Source organism: Aquarana catesbeiana, linkage group LG06, assembly GCF_042186555.1.
Source record: "Aquarana catesbeiana isolate 2022-GZ linkage group LG06, ASM4218655v1, whole genome shotgun sequence".
Lineage (NCBI taxonomy): Eukaryota > Metazoa > Chordata > Amphibia > Anura > Ranidae > Aquarana > Aquarana catesbeiana.
The window spans coordinates 308,991,353-309,016,560 of record NC_133329.1 but is presented as its reverse complement, the minus strand read 5'-3'; the positions used below and the strand labels follow the sequence as shown (position 1 = coordinate 309,016,560).

Sequence of the window (25,208 nt, the reverse complement as noted above, 5' to 3'; positions counted from 1 at the left end):
TAAAAGGAGTTCTCTGGCAAACCTGTACTGAGAGATCTCCTGAAGTTGTGATTTCTGTCCCCCATCTGAACACATAAGTTGCCTGGATAATTCTGGCTGTAATGATTGAAAACAACGCTTTTGCTCCTGTGTAAAAGAAGTAACCTACTTCTCTTTCCGGTAGCCTATGTCTTCTACCTTCGCTTCCCCTTGAGGACACCAGCAGTGGGTCTAGGGCAGGAGTCTCCAAACTTTCTAAACAAAGGGCCAGATTACTGTCCCTCAGACTTTAGGGGGGACGGGCGTTAGTGTCAGTGGGAGGAATAGTGTCCCATCATTGGCGTCGGTAGGAAGAATCATGATCCATCAATGGGGGAAATTATGTCCTATTGTTGGTGTCAGTGGTTGGAATAGTGTCTTGTATCCGTGAGAGGAACACTGCCTCAAGGGCCAGATTAAAGCAAAAAAATGGCTGCATCTGGCCCCCTGGGCCGCAGTTTGGAGACCACTGGTCTAGGGGTTGAACAATGAAACCACAGTGTGCGGTGGGGGTCACAGGTATCCAACGCTACCAGAAGTGTTGAATACTGAAGAGTCTAATGGAGACTGGAGCACTGAATCAGAGCAAAGGTAGAGACAGGAACCATCAGAGGGGTGAGTATAATAGGTCTCCCACAGGGACCTGCATTTATGTTTTTGGGTGGTGATAGCTAGAGCAAGCGTGCAGATCACAGGAGTCGGCATACTTGTTCCAGGTCAATAATTGAGAAGCGCTGAAGCAGTTGGATCAACCTGATAGCCAAGGAACTAGTATTTTCAGGGGGAGAAGTTGGCAGTGGCAGTCTTTATAGTTCCCTGTGCTGGTTTCATGTAACTGTTACATGGTAGGAGAACATGATAATGGCATGTTTATGGAATATAAAAAGGTTATATGTTGCTTTCAAATGTTAACTCCCCAAAAACTGTTATTACAGATTTGGTGGGTGCAGGTTGGTTTAAACTGTGCTGGGATAAGGTCATCCAGTGCCCAGGTCAAAGATGCTAGCTGTGAACCTGGGAGTATCAGTGGGTGGGGGTAATACGCTAAAACGTATAGTGGTAACAGTAGCGAAGGAAGAAATGCCCTGGTATTGGTGTTAAAAATGCCCCTGCGATGGTGCTGTCACTGGAAGGAAAACATGTCCCTGAATCAGTGTTTAAAAGAAAAAAAAATGCCTCTATCTTTGGATGAAAGGTATGCAGCTGCATTGGTAGTGTTAATCTGAAACTACTTTTGCCTTGATATCAGTGAGATATGGAAGGGAGATAGGAGGGGGCGCTCTGTGGGGTGCATTGAAATAAGAGACCCTGTGTGGCTCAAGAGGAAAGAAGGTAACTGAAGGGTTCTGAGATTGGCAGCAGGGTTATGGGGCACTTTGGGGATTTGAGGGAAGTTTTTCACTATTATCTGTGAGTTTCTAACATTCTTTCATTTTGGACTTGTGTTCCATCATTACACTACTAGCTTACCATACCCCCATTCCCATGTCTTACTTTTCCCCTGAGCTCCCATCCCTCCTTGTCTCTTGTCTGTTTTTATCCTCCTTTGCTGTGAACTGCTTCATGTATTTTTCTTGTCCCTGCAATGCTTTTCCAGGAAGACAGTGAGCGATACTCACACAGACCAAGGAGGAATCTCCAGGTCAGTCTTTACCCATTTAACATTATGTAAACCATGCAAACCTACTGATCTTTATGATCACTTAAAAGTGCATCAATGCTGAGCTGCATGATGATCCAGTACATTTCTCCTTTTACTCATTTTATCCTTTGTCATTTAATTTTCAAATGTTTAGCCAAATGGCTTTTAAGTAAGGCTTAACTCTCTCTATCACCCAACTACACATCAAACCAATAACGGATGACTGAAATAACTCGAATAATACTATACCAAATGTATGCTAATAGATGTGTAGTTTCTTCTATGGTCCTACCCTTTTTATCTTTTACAAATTAATGTGGTTCTCCAGGCAAACACCTTTTAAAAGGATTTGTAATCTTGAAATCCCTTTTTACAATTTAGGCCTTGTTCACACAGGCCTATCTATGCTTACACCTGTGCAAAAGGCTGTTTTTGCCAAATCGGGTTCCACAGGAGTTCTGTGCTTCCACTTACAGGCAGTCCCATTCATGTCACCTGCACAAAGGGCCATCGTGGACTGCGTTAGATGCACAGAAGTTCCACGTAGCCACGTGCAGGCAGTCTGTTGGGTTGCAGCTACTGCAATTACTTTTCTTTCATCTATTACACTGTTAATAACACGATCTCTGAATGGGGGCAAGAATCCTGTGACTAATCAGACGTTTCCCAAGTTATGTTACAGGCAGTGTAATCTGTGAAAGAACCCTTCTCAATGGGGGATGAGGAAGAAGGGGGCATGTCCTCATTGGACCATCTGTACTAGTTTTCTTCCTTAATGGAAGCTAAATCGGCTTTAATTCATTCTTGAAGATAACAACAAAAACTCTGGCTGGTTGTACAGAAGACGATTAGTAGATCTACAACTACCCTGCCTATACGTTGATCGAAATTTGTCCGGTCCCTGCTGAACCACCTGAATTTCGTTCCATGTATGACCGGCTTTACAGTCAATGAAAACAATACCCTGGCTTTAGGCTACACTCACATGAGCGAATAGCGCCGGTGAAAATAACCGAAGCGGGAATCCATTGCTGTCTCCCAGCCTACCTTGTGTATCCAGCAGCGATTACTGCAGATAATCGCTGGCTGGACAACAACGTATAGCTGCGGCCACCTACCTGTCATTGAAGTGTACAGGGCTCGGCAGCAGCAGTTACAGGTGACAGAAACAGTTGAGGAAATCAGCAGATTCCCGACACTGTCATTTGTACTGCCGCTGGTTAACTGCCTGTGCTGTGAACTGTGGGAAAAAAATTCTCGATACAGAGATGAATGAGGGCTTGTTTTAAAGTGCCTTTACGTTAAAACAAGTCTTCGTATGCATAAGTATTTCAATAGGAGTATTTAAAGTTGAACTATGGCCCAAGCTTTTTTTTTTTTTTGTCCTACTTCTTCTGTGGATCACAGGAGTACAGTTCGTTCTACACTCCTGTGCCCTATTTTCAGCCAACAGCAGGCTAAACTCAGCTGGTCCAGGTTTTAATTCAATCTGATTTTATTGAAAAAGAAAGAGCATACAAGAAAAAGTACTTCACATAGACATCATTAGTAGTAGTAGTGTTGATAACAATAGATCCAATGTTGTCGCAGGATACATATTGTAGTACGTTATGTGTGCAGATCACAAGGAAAAAACATTGTTTAATTAGCATAATGAAATATAACAAGGATAATCGGAGAGCCCTCACTATATATTGGAGGGGATTACAGGTAAACTTCGTGTGTGTTTACAATCAACTTATTCCAGGAGTCTGTTACGTTGTATAGGATTAGCTTGTGCGGAGCTGGTCCAGGTTTTGGAATAATCTTTACTATACAGTTGGTATCCACTCAGATGCCTGGACCGGCAGCTGGCTCAGCCTCTCAGCCAGCTGCTCCTGTCCCCTTTACAGCCCAGTGCTCCAGTGAGCGCTGGAGTGGCAGAGCAGAGAGTGGTCACCGACAGTAACCGGCTCTCTGCTCAAAGCAAAGGGGAGAGCTGAGTGATCAGCGGTGTTTGATCGCACAGTTCTCAGTGCAGAGCCATCGGGGTACAGATGCAGGATTGGACCAATGCTGCATCCACCTAGGTGAAAATAAATGTTTATTTTTTGTCAACCTGAACATTTCTTTTAACAATTTACCTGGAGTTCTACTTACTGCCCATAACATATAATAAAATCTAGGAATGAATGATCCCTTAACATTGGTGTTAAGAGCGGAGAGTGATGGATGAAGGGCGCGTGATCAATTGCTCACATCAAAAAGTATAACATTTATTCATATGAAAATAAAAGTAAATAAAAACAAATGAATAATACCAATACTACGTATCATGCAAACAGGTAACAAAATGTAGAAAACATGGAAATTAAAAATGGGTTAAAAGTAGCATAAGCCCATGTTGAGGCGGGTGTTTAGAGTCGACTGACGCGGTTCGAGGATAACCTCTTCATCAGAGCCTTAGAGAACCAGGGCACAGTCTCTGTAGGCCAGTAGGCCAACATATGTACATAAACATGGTGGCTAGTTTGAAAGTGTGGCCTGAAATGGGAGATACGTTTTTCTGTGTTCCATACCAGTCCACGTTCAAGCGTTCTATGTGATGGTTGATGGTATATGTGTTCTCCTTTAAATTGTGGAGATAGGATTGTAGGGCGGTGTGGACCTGTTACGGGCTGGATGGAGGAGAGATTTCAGCCTGTCTGCGTCCTCCTGGGAGAGTGCTGTCCTGTAATGAGGAGGATGGAGGGGGGTGAGTGGAGTGTGAAGATCTCCTGAGAGGACACTGAAGCCGAGCGTGTCCGCAGCTGTCTCTCCGCCCCAGACACAGGCGGATATACGCTTGAACGTGGACTGGTATGGAACACAGAAAAACGTATCTCCCATTTCAGGCCACACTTTCAAACTAGCCACCATGTTTATGTACATATGTTGGCCTACAGAGACTGCGCCCTGGTTCTCAAAGGCTCTGATGAAGAGGTTATCCTCAAAACGCGTCAGCCGACTCTAAACACCCACCTCAACATGGGCTTATGCTACTTTTAACCCATTTTTAATTTCCATGTTTTCTACATTTTGTTACCTGTTTGCATGATACATAGTATTGGTATTATTCATTTGTTTTTATTTACTTTTATTTTCATATGAATAAATGTTATACTTTTTGATGTGGCAATTGATCATGCGCCCTTCATCCATCACTCTCCATTCAGTTTTACCTGACCACCCCGGGGTCAGTTCTGGGCAGCGGGACATGCAACACAATCCCTTTTAGCTTTACTACGGTTCACAATACTACTTTTCTCAAACCCAAACAGACCCTCACAAGCGCAGGAGTAATCTTTCCTTGTCCACAATTTGCATTGGTGTTAAGAGCGCCTGTCCATGTGCGTGTAAGGCACGTTGAAAAATTTGATGGAGAAATGAAGCAGATATAAGTAGATGCTGGTGCACTCAGTGCCTGGCACCGATCATAAGCCCAAACATAAACAGCAACTTCCTGCAGATGATAGAAATGGGCATCTATTTATCACAGTTTATAGACAAGATTTCCTTCTTTTCAAGGTTTAAAATAACTGTTTGCACCTTTGAAAGAAGCACCACCAGCACTGTTTGAATATTGGGGATTAGCCCTGACTATTCTCTTTATTCTGGTTTTTATAGCCGTCTTAAAGCAACTGAATGTTTAAACTAACATTTTTTTTTTAGGAAAGGCATGTGAGGTAATAGCTGCAATGTGTAGTGTTTTATGTGAAATTCCAATTTTTTTTTAAGATCTCGCTGAATGCACTGTATGCCCTTTTAGTTTGTAAAATTGCAAGTTTTGAACCTGAAATAAGTATGCAAAGGTTATTCTGATATATTGTTAATAAACTGAGCTGCAAGAAAATCTGTTGAGAGACTGATGTGTAGCTGCCATTGATAAGTTTCTTTTGAAAAGGCTAGTTGCTATTCTGTCCTTGTTTTCCATACAAAGTCATTAACCCGAATTGGGCATGTGGCCAGTGAAGCCATAATTGCTGATCCAAACACTTGTTTTGGTTCAGAGACTTAAAATATTAAAGCTATTGGATTGGAATGATAGCCAGGCAACTAGAATGTTCAGTAAAAAAAAAAACTAGCAATGGCACCCTCTGTTTTTCTTCAGCCGAGTTTCCTTCAATCAAAGTATTGCTTTTCTGTAAACTAGGAGCATCCCTCCAGAGTCATTAGTGATTTCTTGAGCCTTTTATTAATGGTTATTTAACTTTTTGGCCTTTTCCACCTTCAGGTTTCAGATGATGATGATCTCATGTCTGTGACTAGCAGAAGCAGTCTTAGGGTTAGTACCCTGTGCTTTTCTATGTGCATAATGAGTGTTGTGCATTATTAATTGAGAAGTAATGCATGTGATACTATTGTGATCTAAGTGGTATTGTCTTGTACCAGTTACTCCAGCATAAGGTACATACAGCTTGTCTGTTGCTCATAAAAACTAGCATGTGATGAGTACTCCATGTGGCTGTAAGCAACAACGGCACACCCTGCGTTCATAAGTGTTCACTTCCTATTTCATTAGCAAAATTAACAGCCATTTTCCAGAAACTCACAAGGTAGTCATGCTGCATGCCATTGTTTTACTTTGCAGAATGTTTAGCTCTTAAAATTGAATTCTATTTGAGGTATATAGTATTACATACATATATATTATTTATGTGTATGTATAGGAAGGATTTCTAATCACTATGCTTTTTCCTCCATTCAGCCAGTTTCCACTGCTAAGCTGACCACACAGTCAAATTTTGTTACTGGATGTAAATTGAATGGTTTATTAGGTATTTAGGTAAGCCCTCACAAATCAAGGTCACATCACAGGTCCCAGGAGGCTGTGGGTCCATTCATAAAATTTAGTACAGCCTGTGCATGCATGGGGGGAAGCTGGCTGGAAAGTGGTATGGAGTCACAGCTGGCTTCCCACAGTAGACATGCTGGTGCTGGGTGACCCAAAGACTGGCAATCAGCACTGGATCCCTGGACAGGTAAGTGTCCTTTCATTAAGTCAGCTGACCTAATTAAATTTTTTTTTTTTTTTTTAAGGCTGGGGAACCTTTTTAAACCACTTTGGGCCCTACAGGCAAATGTGTATATGGATTCAGCTATAGATGCAAAATCAACTTTTTTTTGTTGTTTTTTTTTACCCAAAGAAATAGTACTTTTTATTTTTTTATTTTTTATACACAATGATAAATGAGGCTCGTTATGTTTGCGTGTATTCTGTGTAACAGGCTGCAACATGATTTTTCTTTACTTTAGTCCTTTTGTCTTTTTCTGACAGACCAATGGTTACGAGGATGAATTACTTGGACCATCACAGTATAGGAAGTCCAGCAGGGTCAGTTAACAGTCCAAGCTTGGCATGTGGCCTCGTATACAATTGGGTTGGACATGTACTCTATGTGGACACTAAAACCGTTGTAAAGACCAGCTTTATTTTTCGATGTTGGATGCTGATTTTAGGGCATCTGTTTGTTGGCAGGTTTTACAATGGCCTGCTTACAAGGCATGACCAATGCTCAGTGTCTTATTTTTAACCTTTTTTTTTACCCATAGAACTCCACAGGCAGTGGAGAGACCTCTCAGCCATCCAGAGGGGCACGTAAAGATGAGCCAATGGTTGGTTGTATACCTTCAGCTTTTGCCTAGTTTGTGTGAAGCTGGTGCATGGGACCCATCTATAACAAGCCAGTAATGTGTGCTTTATTACAGCTGAATGTCACAGCTGCTTTTATTTAACCAAATTATACATTTACAATTATTATTAATGATGCGCACTAGACATTTATGTTGTCTGTTATCGTGTTTGGAGCCTGAAGATACTGACTCAGTTGTATGCTGCGAGGAAAAGGTGCTGATTGGCCATGTTTACTGATTTTCAGCAGCTCCCAGCTTTTTTTTAAATTAAACTGTAGTTTTTAGAATGTGAATATTCTGCAGCAATTGGCTGTGTATCTAGGTGAGTCTAAAACTGGATATGGGTATATGATGATGATAAGATTTGCAGGCACAATTTGGTTCCCTGGAGACATGTCTACTAGCTGTCACATAAACCTATATTATTAGTTTGTCCCATTTCTACAGGTTTATGTAAATGGAGCTGACTTATTTTGGGGACTGAAATAACAGGTGAACAAAAGTATCAAACCTCTCCCACTGATTCAACTTTGTCTCCATGGATGATGTCATCTATCTACTGCCACAGAGAGTAGATGATCTTCTGATCCAGTCGAAAAACAGATGGATGTACTGACCACTGTATAAATGATGGCCTGTGTGCCGTAAAATTGTATTCCGTTATTAAACTTTTATATAGTAAAAAAATAGATTTGTTGGACAAAGATTATCTTCTCTCTATGGGTAGCTTTATGGTGCCGGTGTACCTGCACATTGGATCATCTGAGACTTCTTTGCTGGAGGCAGAACGATATTTGACAGATGTGATCTGGGTGGATGGCAACTGATGATATTATGCAGGGAACAATAAAATTGGCATTCGAAATCTGTGTACGCATAGTCGCGTTCCTTGCACAGTCGATTTTCCATTCCATCTAAATGTGATTAGAGCAGATTTTGTGGTAAGTTGTCCCATACACGCTCTGATCAATGGTAGAGAAGGGGAAACAGATGATCATGAACTAGTATCTTTATTACTTTGCTTGTGAATGTGTTGCTGGTAGGGAAAGTACCTGTCTGTCTGACCACCACATCTGCTTGTGTAGGCACACAGTTGCCTGCAATAATACAATACAAGCGCCTCTTCTTGATAGAATATTAACACAAAATTTAGTGGATGCAGCATTTAACATACTGCATTGTCATTCCTAGGAAGTAAAGAACAGCTTGGAGCATACTGCACCACTTTCAGTGCTAGTTTCTTTTAATTCGGACATCTGTCAAAACCATAGTAGAATTGTATTTTTTTTTTTTTATTCATCAGTATTATAAAAAGGAGGTATTTGCCCATTTTATTGCCATAGTTTTGAGCAGGTATAATTTTTAATATTCTCCCCACACACCCAGTATTAGTACAGATGACCAACACAAATCGGGAATAACCAAAGCTTTACAGCGCATTAAAATGACAATAAACAAAGCGTCATTTTACACAAGCTTTATAGTGCTGGTTCACACTTTTGCAATTTCTGATGCGACTTGAGTGACACAGAATTGCTTGACAAGGAAAACCACATTTTCAGTGGTGCCCATTCACATCAATGCGACTCTGTGCTGTGCGGTTTTGTAAAAGGTTCCTATGCTACTTTGGTGCAATTTCAGTACAATTTGGCTCCATAGAATATGCTAGCCACATGCAAAGTCGCACTGCATAAGAGCACTGAAAACTGCATCAAAAGCGCTTCTGCAGTAGTGTGAACCGAGCCATAGTAGACAGACAAGTTACTTTCGATTTTGAAGATTAGAGAAAAAGATTTTTCTGTTCTTGTTCTCTACAGCATTTTTGCATACAGTCTTCAGTGTAGATCTGAATGATTGTGATATATATGTGTGTGTGTGTGTGTGTATCTATTCTACTGGTGCCATTTACAATGTAGAAGGGTTAAATGAAACAGTCTACATTCATATAGCTTGAGCATCACTTTTTTGAGTAAATGTGTTAATAGGTGCACAGTTCAAGAAATATTTAATTAAATTAATTTAATTTAAATTAATTCTGAAAGATCATTTGTAGGATTAATAAAATGTATTTAATATGAGCCAGCAGATGTCATATAACTTTACACATCAGTTCCTGCATGGAAATGTTCTAATGGGAGTGCATGTCATGGCTTCACTTGCTAACTGGCATCAGCAAGTAATGTTAGATTTATATACATGCTAAGCTGTGAAGTGAGTGTCGGTATGTTTTTACAATTGAAAGGTTAAAGTTGTTGTTCTGCATGAACAGCTTCCATCTTTCATGGCTTTTCCTGTCTCCTCCATACGCAGAGCGCTTATTACTCTGACCTTAGCCTGGCCAGTGCTCCTCTCTCCAAGCAGCAGCAATCTGTGCACAATGGAAGTCGGGTCGGTTACTCCACATTTTTCCTCTCTCCCACACATGTGTGCATATTTTTTTTCTTTTCCCCCGTAGCTCACTTCTCTGTCTTGCTCTGTCTCCTGTTCCCTATCCTTTTTTTCTTGTGTTTTTTTTGTTTTATTTCAAATGGAGATAAATTTGATTCTAATATTAACATTGACATGCAGTGAATGACTGTTTACTAATACTTTAGTGTGGGTTGTAATTATAATGTCATAATTTGGACATGTGTTAAAGCTGAACTCCAGGCAAATAAAAGCACCCTTTAGTCCAGAGTTGGTGATCTCTAGATTGGGGCTATTGTGGTCACTTGTGGAATAAAGTTGAGCATCGTGACCTCATCAGTGAATGGCAGTTTTTGTTTTTTTTTTCAGTACCCTTTTTGTCCAGTTACATGTAATACAAGATCATTAATGTTTGTTAACATTACTGGTCATCCTATAATCATCTGCAGCAGAGAATATCCTAGGAACTGACCCAGGGTCTGTTGAGTTCTGCCATTCTAGCTTGTTTCAGACAATGGTAGCTACAAAGGGCAGCTGTTGATGCAGCTTGTATGAGATGCGGACAGGGAAGACTTACCTAATATATTGACACTCACAGCTCACTGAGCAGACAGCTGAAAAGCTGCTTATTGGAAATTTGGTATTCCTGCTACCTCTAAGTTGCTGCAGAAGTATACAAAACGACAAATCATTTGACGGGTAGCAGGGTTCTCGTATATGTATTTCTGCTGTGAACAAGTACATAGCTGTTTGCATGTAGTTTTGCTTTAATCATTTAATCAGCCCCATAGTGAGCACACAGTTGAGTATAATAAAGTAGGCAAGGTGCAGTAGCACAAAGCAACCAATCAGAATTCTTATTTCACTGACCTGACTCTAGAAGGTAAAGTCTGATTGGTTGCTGTGGGTTTCTGCAGTTCACCTTTACTTGATGTCCATGCTAATTGGGGATCATAGAGTTTATTTTTAGCCATTATTTGAAGCTTGCTCTATCACAGTTTTCATCTGCTTAATGTATTCCTTCCTTTTCCAGCCTTCACTTCTGAACTGCAACTCTCTGCCTTCCAGATCTCAGCGGGTGGGTCATTTATTGCACTCTTTGCTGCTGTTAAACGTTTCATGAATCCTTTCCCTGTCCTACCTCTTTTATGTTTCTTTATATCTGACTGTTTGCTCTCTGTTCCTTGGTGCTAGGGGTCCCTATATGATGAGGGTGTCAGCAATAGCAGCCGTCGTTCTTCCGGTTCTCGGCCTGTGAGAGTTCTTGGTTTTATTTTATTATCTGTATTAAATATCTACTTGTTGAATTCAGATCCAGCATAAGTACTTTGTTCAGTAATGTAGTTGTAAGCTTATCAGAAATGTAATTTTGTAAGCTAGCTTTTTTTTTTTTTTAAATTACAGGTCTTATGAAAAATGTACTGCATAAATTGTATATGCTTATTAAAAAGGGTAAATTGCCCCAAACATTTTCAGTCTTAAGACATTATCTTCTCCCAGTTGGGCAAGCTGTCCCTGCCGGGAGAAGACAGTGATTATTGCTAGCGGCTATAGCAGCCGCTAGCAATAATTGCAAGTAAAACTCGCCATGCTGGTTATACCTAAGTTGATCGATTGATCAACTTGGTACATTCGGCCTGCCCATACATGGTTTGAATCTTGGCCAGTTCCTACTGAACTGACCAAGTTTCAAACCGTGTATGGACCTGCCTTAGATTCGAATACGTACAATATTTTAAGGGAAAGCTGTTGCTAAATTATTCATAGCCATAGGGCTCATTCACATGGGTGTTTAAAACCTCAAGCACAGATGTGTATAGTGTATGTTGTATGCAGCATTTTTCAAATCTATGGATTCATTTAGACAGCTGCGCTGGCAGCGTAATGTGCTGCATTCAGCAGTGTAAACAAGAGAATACAACACAGCTGTGCCTAGGGCCAAAAATCAATATAAAATATAGATCGATATAAAAACGTGTGTTCATTTTTACATACACAAAGCGTTAATGCCCCCTGTTGGCCATAGCTGTCGTTTATTCAGTGTGGGCATGTCAACATCAATATTGTTTAATCAGTGGTGCAGGTGCTGCTGGCTACACAATGTTGGCATTGACATGTTGCCCCCGAGCAGAAGCAGCAGCCAAAAGGGTGCATTAAACCAGTACGTATGTAATTGTTGCAGAAATGTTACATGCTCATCGTGCATAGATAACTTTAAACACAGGATCTTGCTTTAAAAGCTTTGGCTAGCAAGATCCTGCATCGGTAATATGCCCGTGTGAATAAGCCCTCAGATCATGTCCAGTCCTGTTGTTGAGTATATTCCTAATTGCCAGCCGGTACACCTCTGCTGGTACATTGATTGATTACCACTGTCAACTAGCCGGACGCAGGTCAAATTACAGCATAGATCTACAAGGCTGGCTGCACATAGACAACCATTGTCACATGATACAGCTTGTCCTGCTTTATATATGTGGAGAGCTAATTCATAAAGCGAGAGACCAGCTTCAAGTAAAGCTGGGACCGCCATTGCTGACCTATCAAGTGCTAGTTGCTTGGCTGTTATGTTGACCCACTGGCTGCCAAATGCCAGGTTTTTGAGATGTAAAAAAAAATCAGACAAAGATAAATCACTACAGAAATGTTTCTACCTTTTTTAATGTGATCTTTAATCTGTGCAATTCAATTAAAATCAACTGAAATTGTTATGTAGTGGCAAAAAATAAAATGTGATTGCATAGGTGTACGCACCCTTTTATAATTAGGGATGTGGCTGTGTTTAGAAGTAACCAATCACATTAAATAGTAGTGGTTTTAGTCAAGATGGAGAGACTTGACAACAGTTCCAAATATCAGTACATTTTGGTACAAAACCTTAGGCTTCACGCACACTGAAGCTCATAAACGGCCGTTTTTGGGTGTTTTTTTTAACAGCCCATAAACTCCCCTCAGTTATCCTATGTGTTCATGTACACATGGATGTTTATCAGCAGTGGAGTTTATAGGCCATTTTCTGAACATCTTAAAATCGTGTTCAGGAGTCATTTTTTTCTGACCACAAAAAACGCTAAATGCTCAAATGCTGATAAACGCTCAAAAACATAGCTCACCAGCGTTTTTTTTAAACGTTTTTTTATCCATTTAAAAAAATAAAAATGCTAACGTGGAAAAACGCTAATAAACGCTATTGCAAATACATTAAAGCGTTGAAAGACTCACTGCAAAGCTACTAGTCTTATTATAATGTTATTTTAACGTCCAGTGTGCATGGAACCTTAAGGCCTCTGCTGGAGATGAGAAGAATTTCACCTTTCAGCAGGACAACAACCCAAAGCATACCTCCAAATCAATAAAAGAATGTCTTCATCAGAAGGAAATCAAAGTTTTGGAATGTCCCAGCCAGGGTCCAGACTTGAATCCAAATAAAAATCTGTGGGGTGATCTGCAGAGGGCTGTGCACTGGAGATGCCCTCACAATTTAACAGTTGGAGCACTTTTGCAAGCAAGAGTGGGGAAAAGGCCAGATGTGCCATGCTGGTGGACTCCTATCCTAAAAGACTGCGGTCGTAAACTCAAAAGGTGCTTCAACAAAAGTATTCGTTTAAGGGTGTGCATATTTGTGCAACCGCATTATTGTATGTCATTTTTATTTTTTCCCCTTTTACACACTTCAGTTTGTTTTTAATTGAGGTGCACATATTATAGGTCACATTACAGATGGAAGAAAATCAGAAATGATTTATCTTGGTCTGTTTTTTTTTTTTATCTCAAAGTCCTGGCATTTTTACAGCGGTGTGTAGACCTTTTTAGGGCCTCTTTCACATGGTGTGGACTCCGCCAGCACAGCTGGGAATCTGTCCGCTGATCCCCGCTGAGCAGGCGGGTGGCTTGTCTGTGTCCACTTATGCAGGACGGACACAAACGCAACCCACTGTCCTCTATGGGCAGTCGGATGTAAAAGGACCGCCTGTCTTTGTACACCCGATGGCCATCCGGAACCCCCATCCATCTGTTTTTAGCGCATCTGATTGGTCTGACTGTGTGAAATGAACCTTATATCCACTGTATATGAATATATTCAGTAACTCAAATTATTTATACAAGAGAATTGGCATGAGAGACGGGCAGGCAGCATTTTGCAAAGAGATCCGTAATAGTAAACTCTGTTCTAATCTCATAAGTTTCCTTTGGAGTTACATGAATATAGATGGGTGGGAATCTTTTATTGTAATTTTTTTTTTGTTTGTAGAGATGAGGTAAAATATTACCAGATAGGCTGTAGAGATGGAGTTTCCTATAAATACATTGGGTAGTAGATGTTGTGGCAGGATTTAAAAGTCCCCTTCACTTCCCTAAGCATACATTTTTTGATGTGGCATCTTTTCCAGCAGCTCATCTGAATGAATGTTTGTTTTTGTTTTTTTAATTATGAATCTGCATAGTTTGTTTCTATTAATTTATTTTACCACCTTATAGTTACGGTGTTTTGTATGTTCGTACACTGGTAGTGTTATGATCACTGCATACATCTTTGTAATCCATCCCCTGAGATGGCTTATCTAAGCTGTATTTCTAGTAACCTCTTGCACGGTCGGTTATTTTTAGTAGGTTGTGGTTTCATAGGAGGGAGGTGGGCAGTGGGGATTAGGCCAGATTTGCTAGTAGATGAATGTCACAGCTTCACAATATGCTGCAGGTTATTATATTTACATCATTCTTCTGCATGTTCTGTCTGTGATGAGAAGACAAGGGTATCTTTTTTTCTGCTTTGCTCCCTTTGCACCATCCTGTGTGATTACAGTTTCTCTTTACTCACTGTTCCTTTTTTTTTTCCACGCTGTCTCTCATGCTGTCTTCTCTGCTTTTCTATGGAAGCCCTCTGAGTACAGCTGTTACCCGGGCTCTGGATCTCGTGCCTCCTCTCGTGCCAGTTCTGCCCGTGCCAGCCCTGTGGTGAGGATTGCTTTTATTTTGTTCCCTTAGAGCAGGGGTCTCAAACTGGTGGCCCTCCAGCTTTTGTGAAACTACCATTTCCAATGAGGCATTGCAAGACTAACCATTACAAGCATGACTCCCACAGGCAGAGGCATGATGGGGCTTGTAGTTTTGCAACAGCTTGAGGGCTGCCAGTTTGAGACCCCTGCCTTAGAGTTGGTGAAAAGGTCATCTTTAAGACATAAGTGGGGCAAACACAAAGATAAGGTAGTGGGCAGCAGTAAAATGAATGCATGTGGCGTTGCCTTTCTATGTCACGTTTTTAAAATACTGTGAATCCCTCTATGCACGATTCTGTCTTTCTAAACTTTTGAAACCAGAACAAGTTTATAAACCGGGGACAAGTTATAGAAATTGCTGTTCCACTGTTCTTGCTGACCCCTCTTGTTTCTGTAGAGATTAAAAATGTTTATAGATTATGATTTGAAATAGTGTACTGAAGCCCCCCATTACTTGTTTATAAATCTGGAGGAATATTTATTGTGCAGTATCAAAGAAAATTGGTACAAAAGGTTTTTCCTGAAATACTCTTCATTGTTAAAACAAAAAACAATACCATAGCATTTTTACAGGGATCTTTTTATTGAGACTTCAGGGATCTTGGATCCCTAATATCTCCCCTGCACTTGACTTCAGCTAATGGAGCAAAAATGATGCTGCATTAGCTGATTTCCCAGTTGGAGATGCTGGAAAGAGACAGTTCAGTGCTAGGAAGTAACAATGTTGCTTCCTGGTTCATTCACCAGAAGGAGCTCTCGACACAATATCCTCTGATATCTGCTATGCTGGTCTCAGTCTGACACACTGCTCCATTCTGGTGCCTGTAGAATCACTTGTAGGAGAAAGGTATTGGTCAGCTTGTATACTCTGTCCTGGCAGCTGCAGCCATTGGGAGTGTTTAGAAGCAGTTGCTGCCACCAAAGCATTATGTTGGTGACAATGAATGGGTTAAAGTCGTATTAGACCCAAAACAAACTTTTTTTATTCTTTTGCTCCTTATCCATTCTTAGATGTGATGGCTGCATTCATTTTCCTAGGCTTTCTTTTATTTTCACCTTGTGATCTGGCCAGTAAGTCTTGTTTTTCTACAGAACAAGCTGTCCTCAAAATGTAGCAGAGAGTTGAGAGACATAGTGGAGACAAGCCATTTACCACTGACAGGGGTGCTTACAATGATCAGGATTTATTTATTCATGTAAACCTTTATCTCAAAAGAAAAAAACGGTTGCTGTAACTGCTTGTATAACTGCAGTGTGAGTTTTAGCTTGGCTTCAATTTGTGTATATAAATCTTCTAGGATATCTAACCTCGCTCTACCCCCAGATTAACAATGCTGCTGGTGCCCCCTGTTCTCCTTCATCCAGAGTGGGGGCACTGTAATACAGGTGTCTTACTTGCTAGATCACCAGGTGAAAACGGAAGGGGAAAAATGAAAACAAATGCAGCCATCACATCTAATGCTTTAGTAACCTGCAATATATTACATTTTAGATTTTTGTTTTGATACCCACTTTAAATATAACCATGAACCACACAAAGATTTAAAAATGTCAACCTTTATTAATACCAATATGTTAGTTGACCTCTACGGGGTTTCATTCTTATTTGACTTCTATAAAGCAGCAGGTCAGACCTGTATGAACCCTCTGCTGAGAAGTAACTCCAAAGGTGACAGATCTTCAGGAGAATAACATGCTATAACAAAAAGAACAAGTTTTTGTTTTCACAGTAATGGGCTTTCCTTTTTTTATTTTTAATGACGTTTATCTGTATTGTATTATCTGCATTGTAATATGTACATTGTTGTTAAGAGAGTATTGTAGCAGGCAATATCTTCACATTTTATTGGTGTACTGCAAGCATGAATGTTATTTCTTAGGTGCGATGAAAGCAGTTCCTAGTATTATGTTGTCTTTCAAGGACACAGTAGTTTAGTTTAAATCCTTTCAAGACAACTTTTTGAGTTATGAGTGAATGTTAGCAAATTTACAAACTGGCACCTTATATCACCTAGAGAGCCCAGGTGTGGTATGTCCCTATAATGGGGTTGATTTACTAAAGGCAAATCCACTTTGCACTGCAAGTGCATTGGAAGTGCAGTCGCTGTAGATCTGAGGGGAAGATATGAAATGAGGGGAAGCTCTGCTGATTTTATCAGCCAATCATGTACAAGCAAAAATACTGTTTTTTATTTTCCTTGCATGTCCCCCTCAGATCTACAGCGAGAGCACTTGTAATGCAAAGTGGATTTACCTTTAGTAAATAAATCCCAATGTCTGGTTCTGCTACTTTTTGCCTGAGAGTCTGTCTTCTTGCTGCAAAATAACATAATCTTAGTGCCTGCGAAATATAAGTAGCTGGAGTGGAAAAGGTGCCATTCAACCATACCCCAAAGACATGCTGGTAGGTTAATTGGCTCCTGTCTAAATTGGCCAGTATGTGTATGAATGTGTGTTAGGGACCTGTTTATATTGTAAGCTCCTTGATGACAGGGACTGATGTGAATGTACAATATACAGGTGCATATCAAAAAATTAGAATATCATTAAAAAGTTAATTTATTTCAGTAATTTAATTCAAAAAGTGAAACTTGTATATTTTATATAGAAAGATGTATTTCAAGTATTTTTTGTTTTAAGATTATGGCTTACAGCTAGTAAAAACACAAAATTCAGCATCTCAAACTAGAATATTACATAAGACCAATAAAAAAAGGATTTTTAGTACAAAAATGTTGGCTTACTGAAAAGTATGTCCATGTACAGTATAGTATGCACTCAATACTTGGTCGCGGCTACTTTTACATGAATTACTGCATCAATGCGGCGTGGCATGGAGGTGATCAGCCTTTGGCACTGCTGAGGTGTTATGGAAGCCCAGGTTGCTTTCATAGCGGCCTTCAACTAATCTGCATTGTTGGGTCTGGTGTCTCTTCCTTCTGACATATACCCCACAGATTCAATATGGGGTTTAGGTGAGGCGAGTTTGCTGGCCAATCAAGCACAGTGATACCATGATCATTAAGCCAGGTATTTGTAATTTTGGCAGTGTGGGCAGGTTCCAAGTCCTGCTGGAAAATTAAATCGGCATCTCTATAAAGCTGGTCAGTAGAGGGAAGCATGAAGTGCTCTAGAATTTCCTGATAGAGGGCTGCGCTGACTTTGGACTTGATAAAACAGTGGACCAACACCAGCAGATGACATGGCTCCCAAATCATCACTGACTGTTGAAACTTCACACTGGACCTCATGCTGTTTGGATTCTGTGCCTCTCCTCTCTTCCTCCAGACTTGCTGCACCTTAATTTCCAAATGAAATGCAAAATTTTCCAAGTCCGTGACGATTTTGGGAGCCATGTCATCTGCTGGTGTTGGTCCACTGTGTTTTATCAAGTCCAAAGTCAGCACAGCCCTCTAGGGGGAAATTCTAGAGCACCTCATGCTTCTCTCTGCTGACCAGCTGTATGGAGATACTGATTTCATTTTCCAGCAGGGCTTGGCACCTGACCTAAACCCCATAGAGAATCTGTGGGGTATTATCAAGAGAAAGATGAGACACCAGACCCAACAATGCAGATGAGGTAAAGGCCGCTATCAAAGCAACCTGGGCTTCCATAACACCTCAGCAGTGCCACAGGCTGATCAACTCTCTGCCACATCGCATTATTGCAGTACTTCATGCACAAGGAGCACCAACCAAGTATTGCATACTATACCGTACATGGACATACTTTTCAGTAAGGTTGAGCTCAGGCGTGTTCAGACACCCCACGTGCTGAGCCCGCCAGGAAGTCGACACTGAGCTGCGCTAATCACAGACAGCGAGACATTTCCCGATGCGTGGCTGCAGAGATCGAGAAATGTCTCGCTGCCTGTGATTAGCGCAGCTCAGTGCCGTCTTCCTGGCGGGCTCTGCATGTGGGGTGTGCAAATATGCCACAGCTCATCCTTAGTTTTCAGTAAGCCAACATTTCTGTATTAAAATCCCTTTTTATTTATTTTTTTAATTGGTCTTGTGTAATATTCTAATTTTCTGAGATGCCATAATTGTCAAAAAAAAAGAAGAAATGCTTGAAATATATCACTCTGTGTGTAACACATCTATATAATATGAGTTTCACTTTTTGAATTGAATTACTGAACTTAATGAACTTTTTGATTTTCTAATTTTATGAGATGCACCTGTATGTATGTAAAAGCTCAGCGTAAATTGACAGAGCTATAGAAGTACCTGGAATGAATGAATAAATAAATAAACCCAGCATCATCCTCCCAAAGCAGAAGTGTTTTGGCTAGAGATAAACTTTTAATATGCATATTCGGTTTTAAAAGACAAATGTCCTCTTTATGCAGTCCTCGGAGCCCCCTGGTCCATCTGTAGTTCGTCGTGGCTCCAACAGCGCCAGTATTCCTTCACTTAGTCATTCAGACGACGTGTCTGTTCCTGCTGTGAGCAGAGTGAGTGCGCCTGCGGGTGTAGACTGATAAGACAGAGTGCGGTTTGTTGGCTTGCTGTGCTAAATTTTATATATTTGTTGAATTTGCTGTATTTTCAAAACCTTTTTTTTTTTTTAGTTTGGTATAAACTTGTATATCTACGTACTGTGCATAATCTTGGTAATGGTTTAAAATCCTTGTGTGTTTGCGTGTGCATATTTACTTGTTGCATTCACAGGTTCTGCTTCCCGTTTAAAGGACTGTACTGAGACAAATGTGAAGGCTTAAAAGAGAAGTTCACCTTTTGGGAAAAATAAATAAATGCACATATTTTTGCAGGAAAAAAAATGTGCATTTATTATTTTTTCCCTAAGAAGCCTGGAAAGCATTGCATCCATGATCAGGAGTGCAGTGCCAGACTCCTGCAGACAAGCCCTGCAGCTTTCAGCCCGTACCTGCATATGGGCTGACTGTTCACACGCTGCAGGGCTTGTGAATGAATTACTGGGGCGCTCATTAGTGACCTTGCAGCCCATTCAGAACTACAAGCCATCAGCTGCAATGGCTGACAGTACAGGGGGTCCCCGGGTTACGAACAAGATAGGGACTGTAGGTTTGTTCTTAAGTCGAATTTGTTTGTAAGTCGGAACAGTACCTTTTTTTCAGTGCACATCCAGTCTTTTATTTATTTTTGTATAATTTTTTTATTTTTAATATTATTTTTCTTATTCTTTACTTTTTTAATTACTTCTTTTTTATTTTATTAATTTAATTATTACTGTATTTCTTTTTTTTTTTTTTAATTTTTATCAATTTTTTTTCATTTAAACTTTATTGCTATCACACAGGAGAAAACAATTCCCTGTGTGATAGCAATTGGAGGTGACAGGTTCTCTTTATTGACCCTGTCACCTCCAAAACAGGAGTCCCAGCACTGTGCTAGATTTCCACAGCACAGCACAGCTCTCCCCTCTCACTGTTTACATGGCAGCAGGGACAGGAGACACCAGAGAGAGGGGACCTGATGTGTGATGGCACAGCAGGGAGATGGATGGATGGAGACAGCAGCAGTGTCTGTGATCCGAGTCCGGGCAGGCCGGCCGGCCGGCTGGCCGGCCGCAGTGCACCTCGGCGGGGCAGCGGCGCAGGAAAGACCGGGGATCCTGGAGGCTTCACTAGGCCGCACTAGGCCGCGGCCACGACGGGCAGTTTTAGCGGCCTGGCAGGCCACCGGACCGTACCAGGCCTGTGGATGGGCAGGCCAGGAACGGAGGAACGGCTCAGTCAAGCAAGGAGAGGAAGATTCGGCCGGCAGTGACGTCATTCGGGCCCCGTTCGTAAGTAGGAGTTGTTCGCAACTCGGATGTTCGTAAGTCGGGGACCCCCTGTAGTTGTAGTTTGTGCATTCACCAGACACTGTGAATAAATGACATGGCCATGTGGGCGGAGCCCTGCACAGCCACTTCATTTTCAAATGGTATCTGTGTTGTTGCAGGGAGAATGCGCAGCTGTTGGAACATGTTACAGCTTCACCCTTAATACAGGTGGAATATGTAACATGTTCCAAAAGGTAAACTTATCTTGTAAATTGCTGATCACCTACAGAAAATGCTAGTTTCCTAGCTGTCTCTGGTTTCCATATCAACACATCACTGGCTAAACATAGAACTCCAGATCTGCTGGTTGCTTCAGGTCACGTCTCCATTAAGGAAGCCACAGGGTACGAAAGGCAGGAAACTAGAATTGCCAGAGGTCAGTCTGGATTTACTTTAACCATTGTGCACAGTGATTGGGCTTTACCGTTGCATGCTCACTATGGGGTGAATTCAGCCTTACTTGTTTTGCTTAACAACAGTTTGTGTGTCATAACTATATGGTGAGTATACAAGTTGTATAATTTTTGAAAGGGCGACTAACATTCTATTGCTGATTCATTTTAGGCTGATGAATGTAACCTCTGAACCATCATGGTGGTTAACTGTTTCAGCAGAGTTTAACTTGTGTTTATTTTTCTTAACTCTTACAGGTGGAAGAAAGATCAGACAAAGACTTTGGAGAAAAAGTAAGGATACTGTCGCAGCATTGTGTTACATATTTGTGTTGTGGACTCTAAGCCTCGGTTCACACTGGGACGACTTGTCAGGCGACCTAGGTCGCCTGACAAGGAGCGTCCCGTTCAGTACAATGGAACCGTTCTAATCGGAGCGACGCAAGTCGCTCCGACTTAGAAAAAGGTTCCTGTACGACTTTGGGGGCGACTTGGGGCGACTTGCATAGACTTCTATACAGAAGTCGTTTTGCAAGTCGCCCCGGCAGTCGTGTGCAGGTCGCCTCGGTGAGGCGACCTGCAAGTCGTGCCGCCTCTGGTGTGAACCGAGGCTTAAGTAGAACTTATTGAAGTATATTTTGCATTGTAAAAAAAACATACTTGATAAAACAATATGCAGTAGAAGTTTATCCTGAGGAATGGCAAGCTAAAGTATCATTTAGTTGAATAACGTGGTTTCATTTTATATTTTATTCATGTTCTCTGGTAGATCAAAGTTTTTTTTCTTTAGTCTTGCTACAGTGGGAATTTCACAAATCGTCTTCCTAATGTAATATATCTCATAGACCCTGATTGTTTTACTTTTTTTAGGGTAGTCGTCCAGTGTCCAGCTTGTCGGCAGCTACACTTGCTTCATTGGGTGGGACGTCCTCACGAAGGGGCAGCGGAGACACTTCAATTTCTGTAGATACAGAGGCATCTATCAGGGAAATAAAGGTAGCTGCAATCAGTTACAATGACCTTTTTAAGGGATACAAGTGTAACTGCACGTCCATTACTGTTACACTTATTTTTGTAAACCCCCCCCAGCCATCTCTGCAAGCCTTGTACTCGCCTGTCCCTGATACACTGGGATCTTGTCTGTGCAGTTTCCTTGGTGCCACAGATCATCACGTCACAGATTCCCCTCTGTTGGTCTCATGCATGCAAGCCTATGCGAAAATCCATTACCATATTACCATGCTCTGTGTTCTCATACAGGATTTCTTTTGCTTACATGGAAGTTGTGACAGGTCAGGCCCCTTCTATTTCTACAGCATGCAGAGGTTTGAGTATCTGTCGTCCTTCAATGCTCTGCATAGAGTTAGGATGGGTTTACAAAAGGTTGTTTTCGCCAGACCAATCTGTTAACAGAGCAGAGAGCTGCTGATTGACAGTCGGTAGTTCTCTGCTCAGGGAGCTGTGAGCCGAGCCATTGGTGGTGTTTGATCGCTCGGTTCTCAGTGCAGAGGCGGCTGGGGACAGATGCAGCATCGGACCAATGCTGTATCCACCTAGGTAAGTATGATTCTGGGAAAAAAAACCTACATCTCTTTTAAGGGGTTTATTCATTTTTCCACAAAATACATTTTTACATATGTTCTAATACTGGCTTAGAGCCTGTGCCAATGGGCTTTGGGCATGTCCATGACATCAGATTAACGTTTAGTTTGAGACTCTTGAGGTCATTCAGATTTAATTGATAGGTGTATTTGACCTTTTACTGACCCACTTTCGACCCACTTTATGCAGATTTGCATTTCTACAGACATATGGGAATAAAAAAACCCCACTTCAAGGAAATCTAAACCTTCCTACCTGTAGCTTGTGTTTTTCACACGCATAAGATGTGCTTTGCTTATTTAGTTTCATGGTGTAATTTCTTGGCCTGTAAGCACAAGCCTACGGTAGAGTAAATCTCCACATTACTGTGTCAGAACTTTGCGTTCAAACATGAGGCATGCAGCGATGCACTGCACAGCTTAATGCATGACCTCTGTTTGTAGTCTATGAACCAGCCCTTCCTATGAAGAAACTACATATCCCTAAATCACTGGGTCTCTCAATCTAGCACTAGTACAGGTGCAGTACCGTATATACTCGAGTATAAGTCGAGGCACCTAATTTTACCACAAAAAACTGGGAAAGCGTATTGATTTGAGTATAAGCCTAGGGAGAGAAATGCGCAGCTACCGTAAGTGGAAAAGAGGGTCAACAGTGCCCATTTGCAGCCTCACTGTGCCCATTTGCATACCTCACTGTGCCCATTTGCAGCCATAGGTCCCCCGAACTTCAAACTCGGTAGTTAAGTGTTCCTAGATGCCCCCTAGCTGCAGCCAAAATTTGGTGTCTCTGGACCCATAGGGTCCCGAAATGACATTGCTGCAGATGGACACAGTTGACAAATTTGGGGCCCCGTATCTCGGGGCCACTTGGTGCTAGGAACCCCAAATTTGGTGTGCAAACCCATTAAAATGAACACTACAACATATCCAAATGATAGGGGTTCCTATCACCAAGTGGCCCTGAGATACGGGGCCCCAAAGTCGGTTCGGAAAATGTCATTCTCTGCTGCAGAAAAGTGCTTGACTCGAGTATAAGCCGAGGGGGGCATTTTCAGCACAAAAAAATGTGCTTGAAAAACTCTGCTTATACTCGAGTATATACGGTAATTTGATTTGAAACAGCCACAAACAGGCAGGCCATTCATATATAGATTACCATGCTGGAAGACATGTTTTCATCACATTAGCACTCCCACATTTATGATGCAACACAAAAAATGGCAAGGCATGCATTGGATGCTGCTTGACCCAGAACAGGAAGTGGCATTTCTCTATAGCGAATAGGGACAAGCTAGGTAAGAAAATACATGGACATGGGGAAGTGATCTGCCATGACACTACAAAATGCAACCATAATATGTGACTAGAGTTGCACCGATACCACTTTTTTTTACAAGTACCGATACAGATTTAATACTTTTTTTATTTATGTATTTTTTAATGTCATGTGACAGTGGCACTAATATTCAGATCCCTGATACCTCCCATTTGAGATAGGGAAAGGGACTAAGAACACAGATTCCCCAGTCCCTTTCTCTGCAGCAGGCTCAGCTGTACTGGAGATGAATGGACAGGAGACAGAGGCTCCTCCATTCATAAACTGAAGCATCGTAAACACAAGGAAGGAGCCGGTAAATGACATTTACCGTCTCCTTCCTCCGCTTTCCATCCTGACAGATCCTGGACCGGGAGAGCACACGGATTGGAACCTGGAGGAGGACACGGATTGGGACAATCAGTGTGGCGGTGGGCGCGTTAAAAGTACCAGTCTCCCTGACAGCCGTGGGAAGGAGAGGAGGAGGAGAAGTAGCTGCCAGAAAAGGTATACAGGGAGATCGGTGCTTGTAACTGCCCCCACCACTGCACTGGTCATGTCTGAGGCTGCCTAGGTATTGGATCAAGCATCGGAGCATTTGCACGAGTACAAGTACTCGTGCAAATGCTCGGTATCGGCACTGGTACCGATACTAGTATCTATCGCTGCAACCCTACATGTGACCCCATCAATTTACTAGGTAAGGTAAACAGATTACACAGGGAATAATAATACCTACACTAATACTTGGATAAAACAACAAAAACATTTGAAGCAGTGGCGGCCTGTCCATAGGGGGCGCATGGGTGCCACCCCCCCCTCCCCCCCCCCCAAAAAAAAAAAAAAATGTCCCTTTAAAAAAAAAAAAAAAAAACTTCCTTTAAGTGCAGTGTTCTGGGCGAACGCCGGACACGGTGCACTATGGAAGTGTCATGCCAATGCAATCTCGTGATTGCAGGCAAGATGCTTTATTTGCGGGTTTTTTTTATGCCCTGTGGTGCTGTGCTGTGTGCCTCTACACGCTGATTGGGCCATTCTCCTTCATTTCTTCATGCCTGGGCGGTGCTGTCTCCCGGCGGCGTGTCACTTCCTGTTTCGTCTCTGTGTAAATGGAGAAGACAAGGTACTGTGTTACTGACAGCCTGTCTGTGCACCGTGTTATACTCTTCTCAGTCTGATCGGAGGGTGGAGGGAGCCGTGCTTCACCTCTGCCCTGCCAGGAATCAATCTCTGCTCCAGCCCTTCACTCGACAAATGTGCTGGAGCCTTCATTACACACCTGCTGTATGTGTATATCACGGGGGCCTCCCAGCACTGCGTCCTGGAGTCATGCTGTGCATTCTATCATCTCATCTCTCTCTCCCCTATCT

The 25,208-nt window shown here is 41.7% G+C and overlaps 1 protein-coding gene across 33 annotated transcripts in view; it reads left to right on the top strand.

Moving 5' to 3' along the window:
* Positions 1-25,208, top strand: part of LOC141146869 (uncharacterized) — a 204,109-nt gene that overhangs the window by 129,326 nt on the left and 49,575 nt on the right. For 8 of the 33 annotated variants that reach the window (XM_073633600.1, XM_073633609.1, XM_073633602.1 and 5 more), the window contains 11 exons: positions 1,616-1,660; positions 5,913-5,963; positions 6,957-7,013; positions 7,232-7,294; positions 9,623-9,700; positions 10,752-10,796; positions 10,913-10,972; positions 14,597-14,674; positions 19,068-19,172; positions 21,178-21,213; positions 21,790-21,915. In XM_073633600.1, coding sequence (XP_073489701.1) covers positions 1,616-1,660; positions 5,913-5,963; positions 6,957-7,013; positions 7,232-7,294; positions 9,623-9,700; positions 10,752-10,796; positions 10,913-10,972; positions 14,597-14,674; positions 19,068-19,172; positions 21,178-21,213; positions 21,790-21,915 — 744 coding nt within the window. Of the gene's footprint in view, positions 1-1,615; positions 1,661-5,912; positions 5,964-6,956; positions 7,014-7,231; positions 7,295-9,622; positions 9,701-10,751; positions 10,797-10,912; positions 10,973-14,256; positions 14,473-14,596; positions 14,675-19,067; positions 19,173-21,177; positions 21,214-21,789; positions 21,916-25,208 lie in introns of those variants that run through there. The other 25 variants (XM_073633605.1, XM_073633612.1, XM_073633611.1 and 22 more) reach the window with 19 other exon arrangements.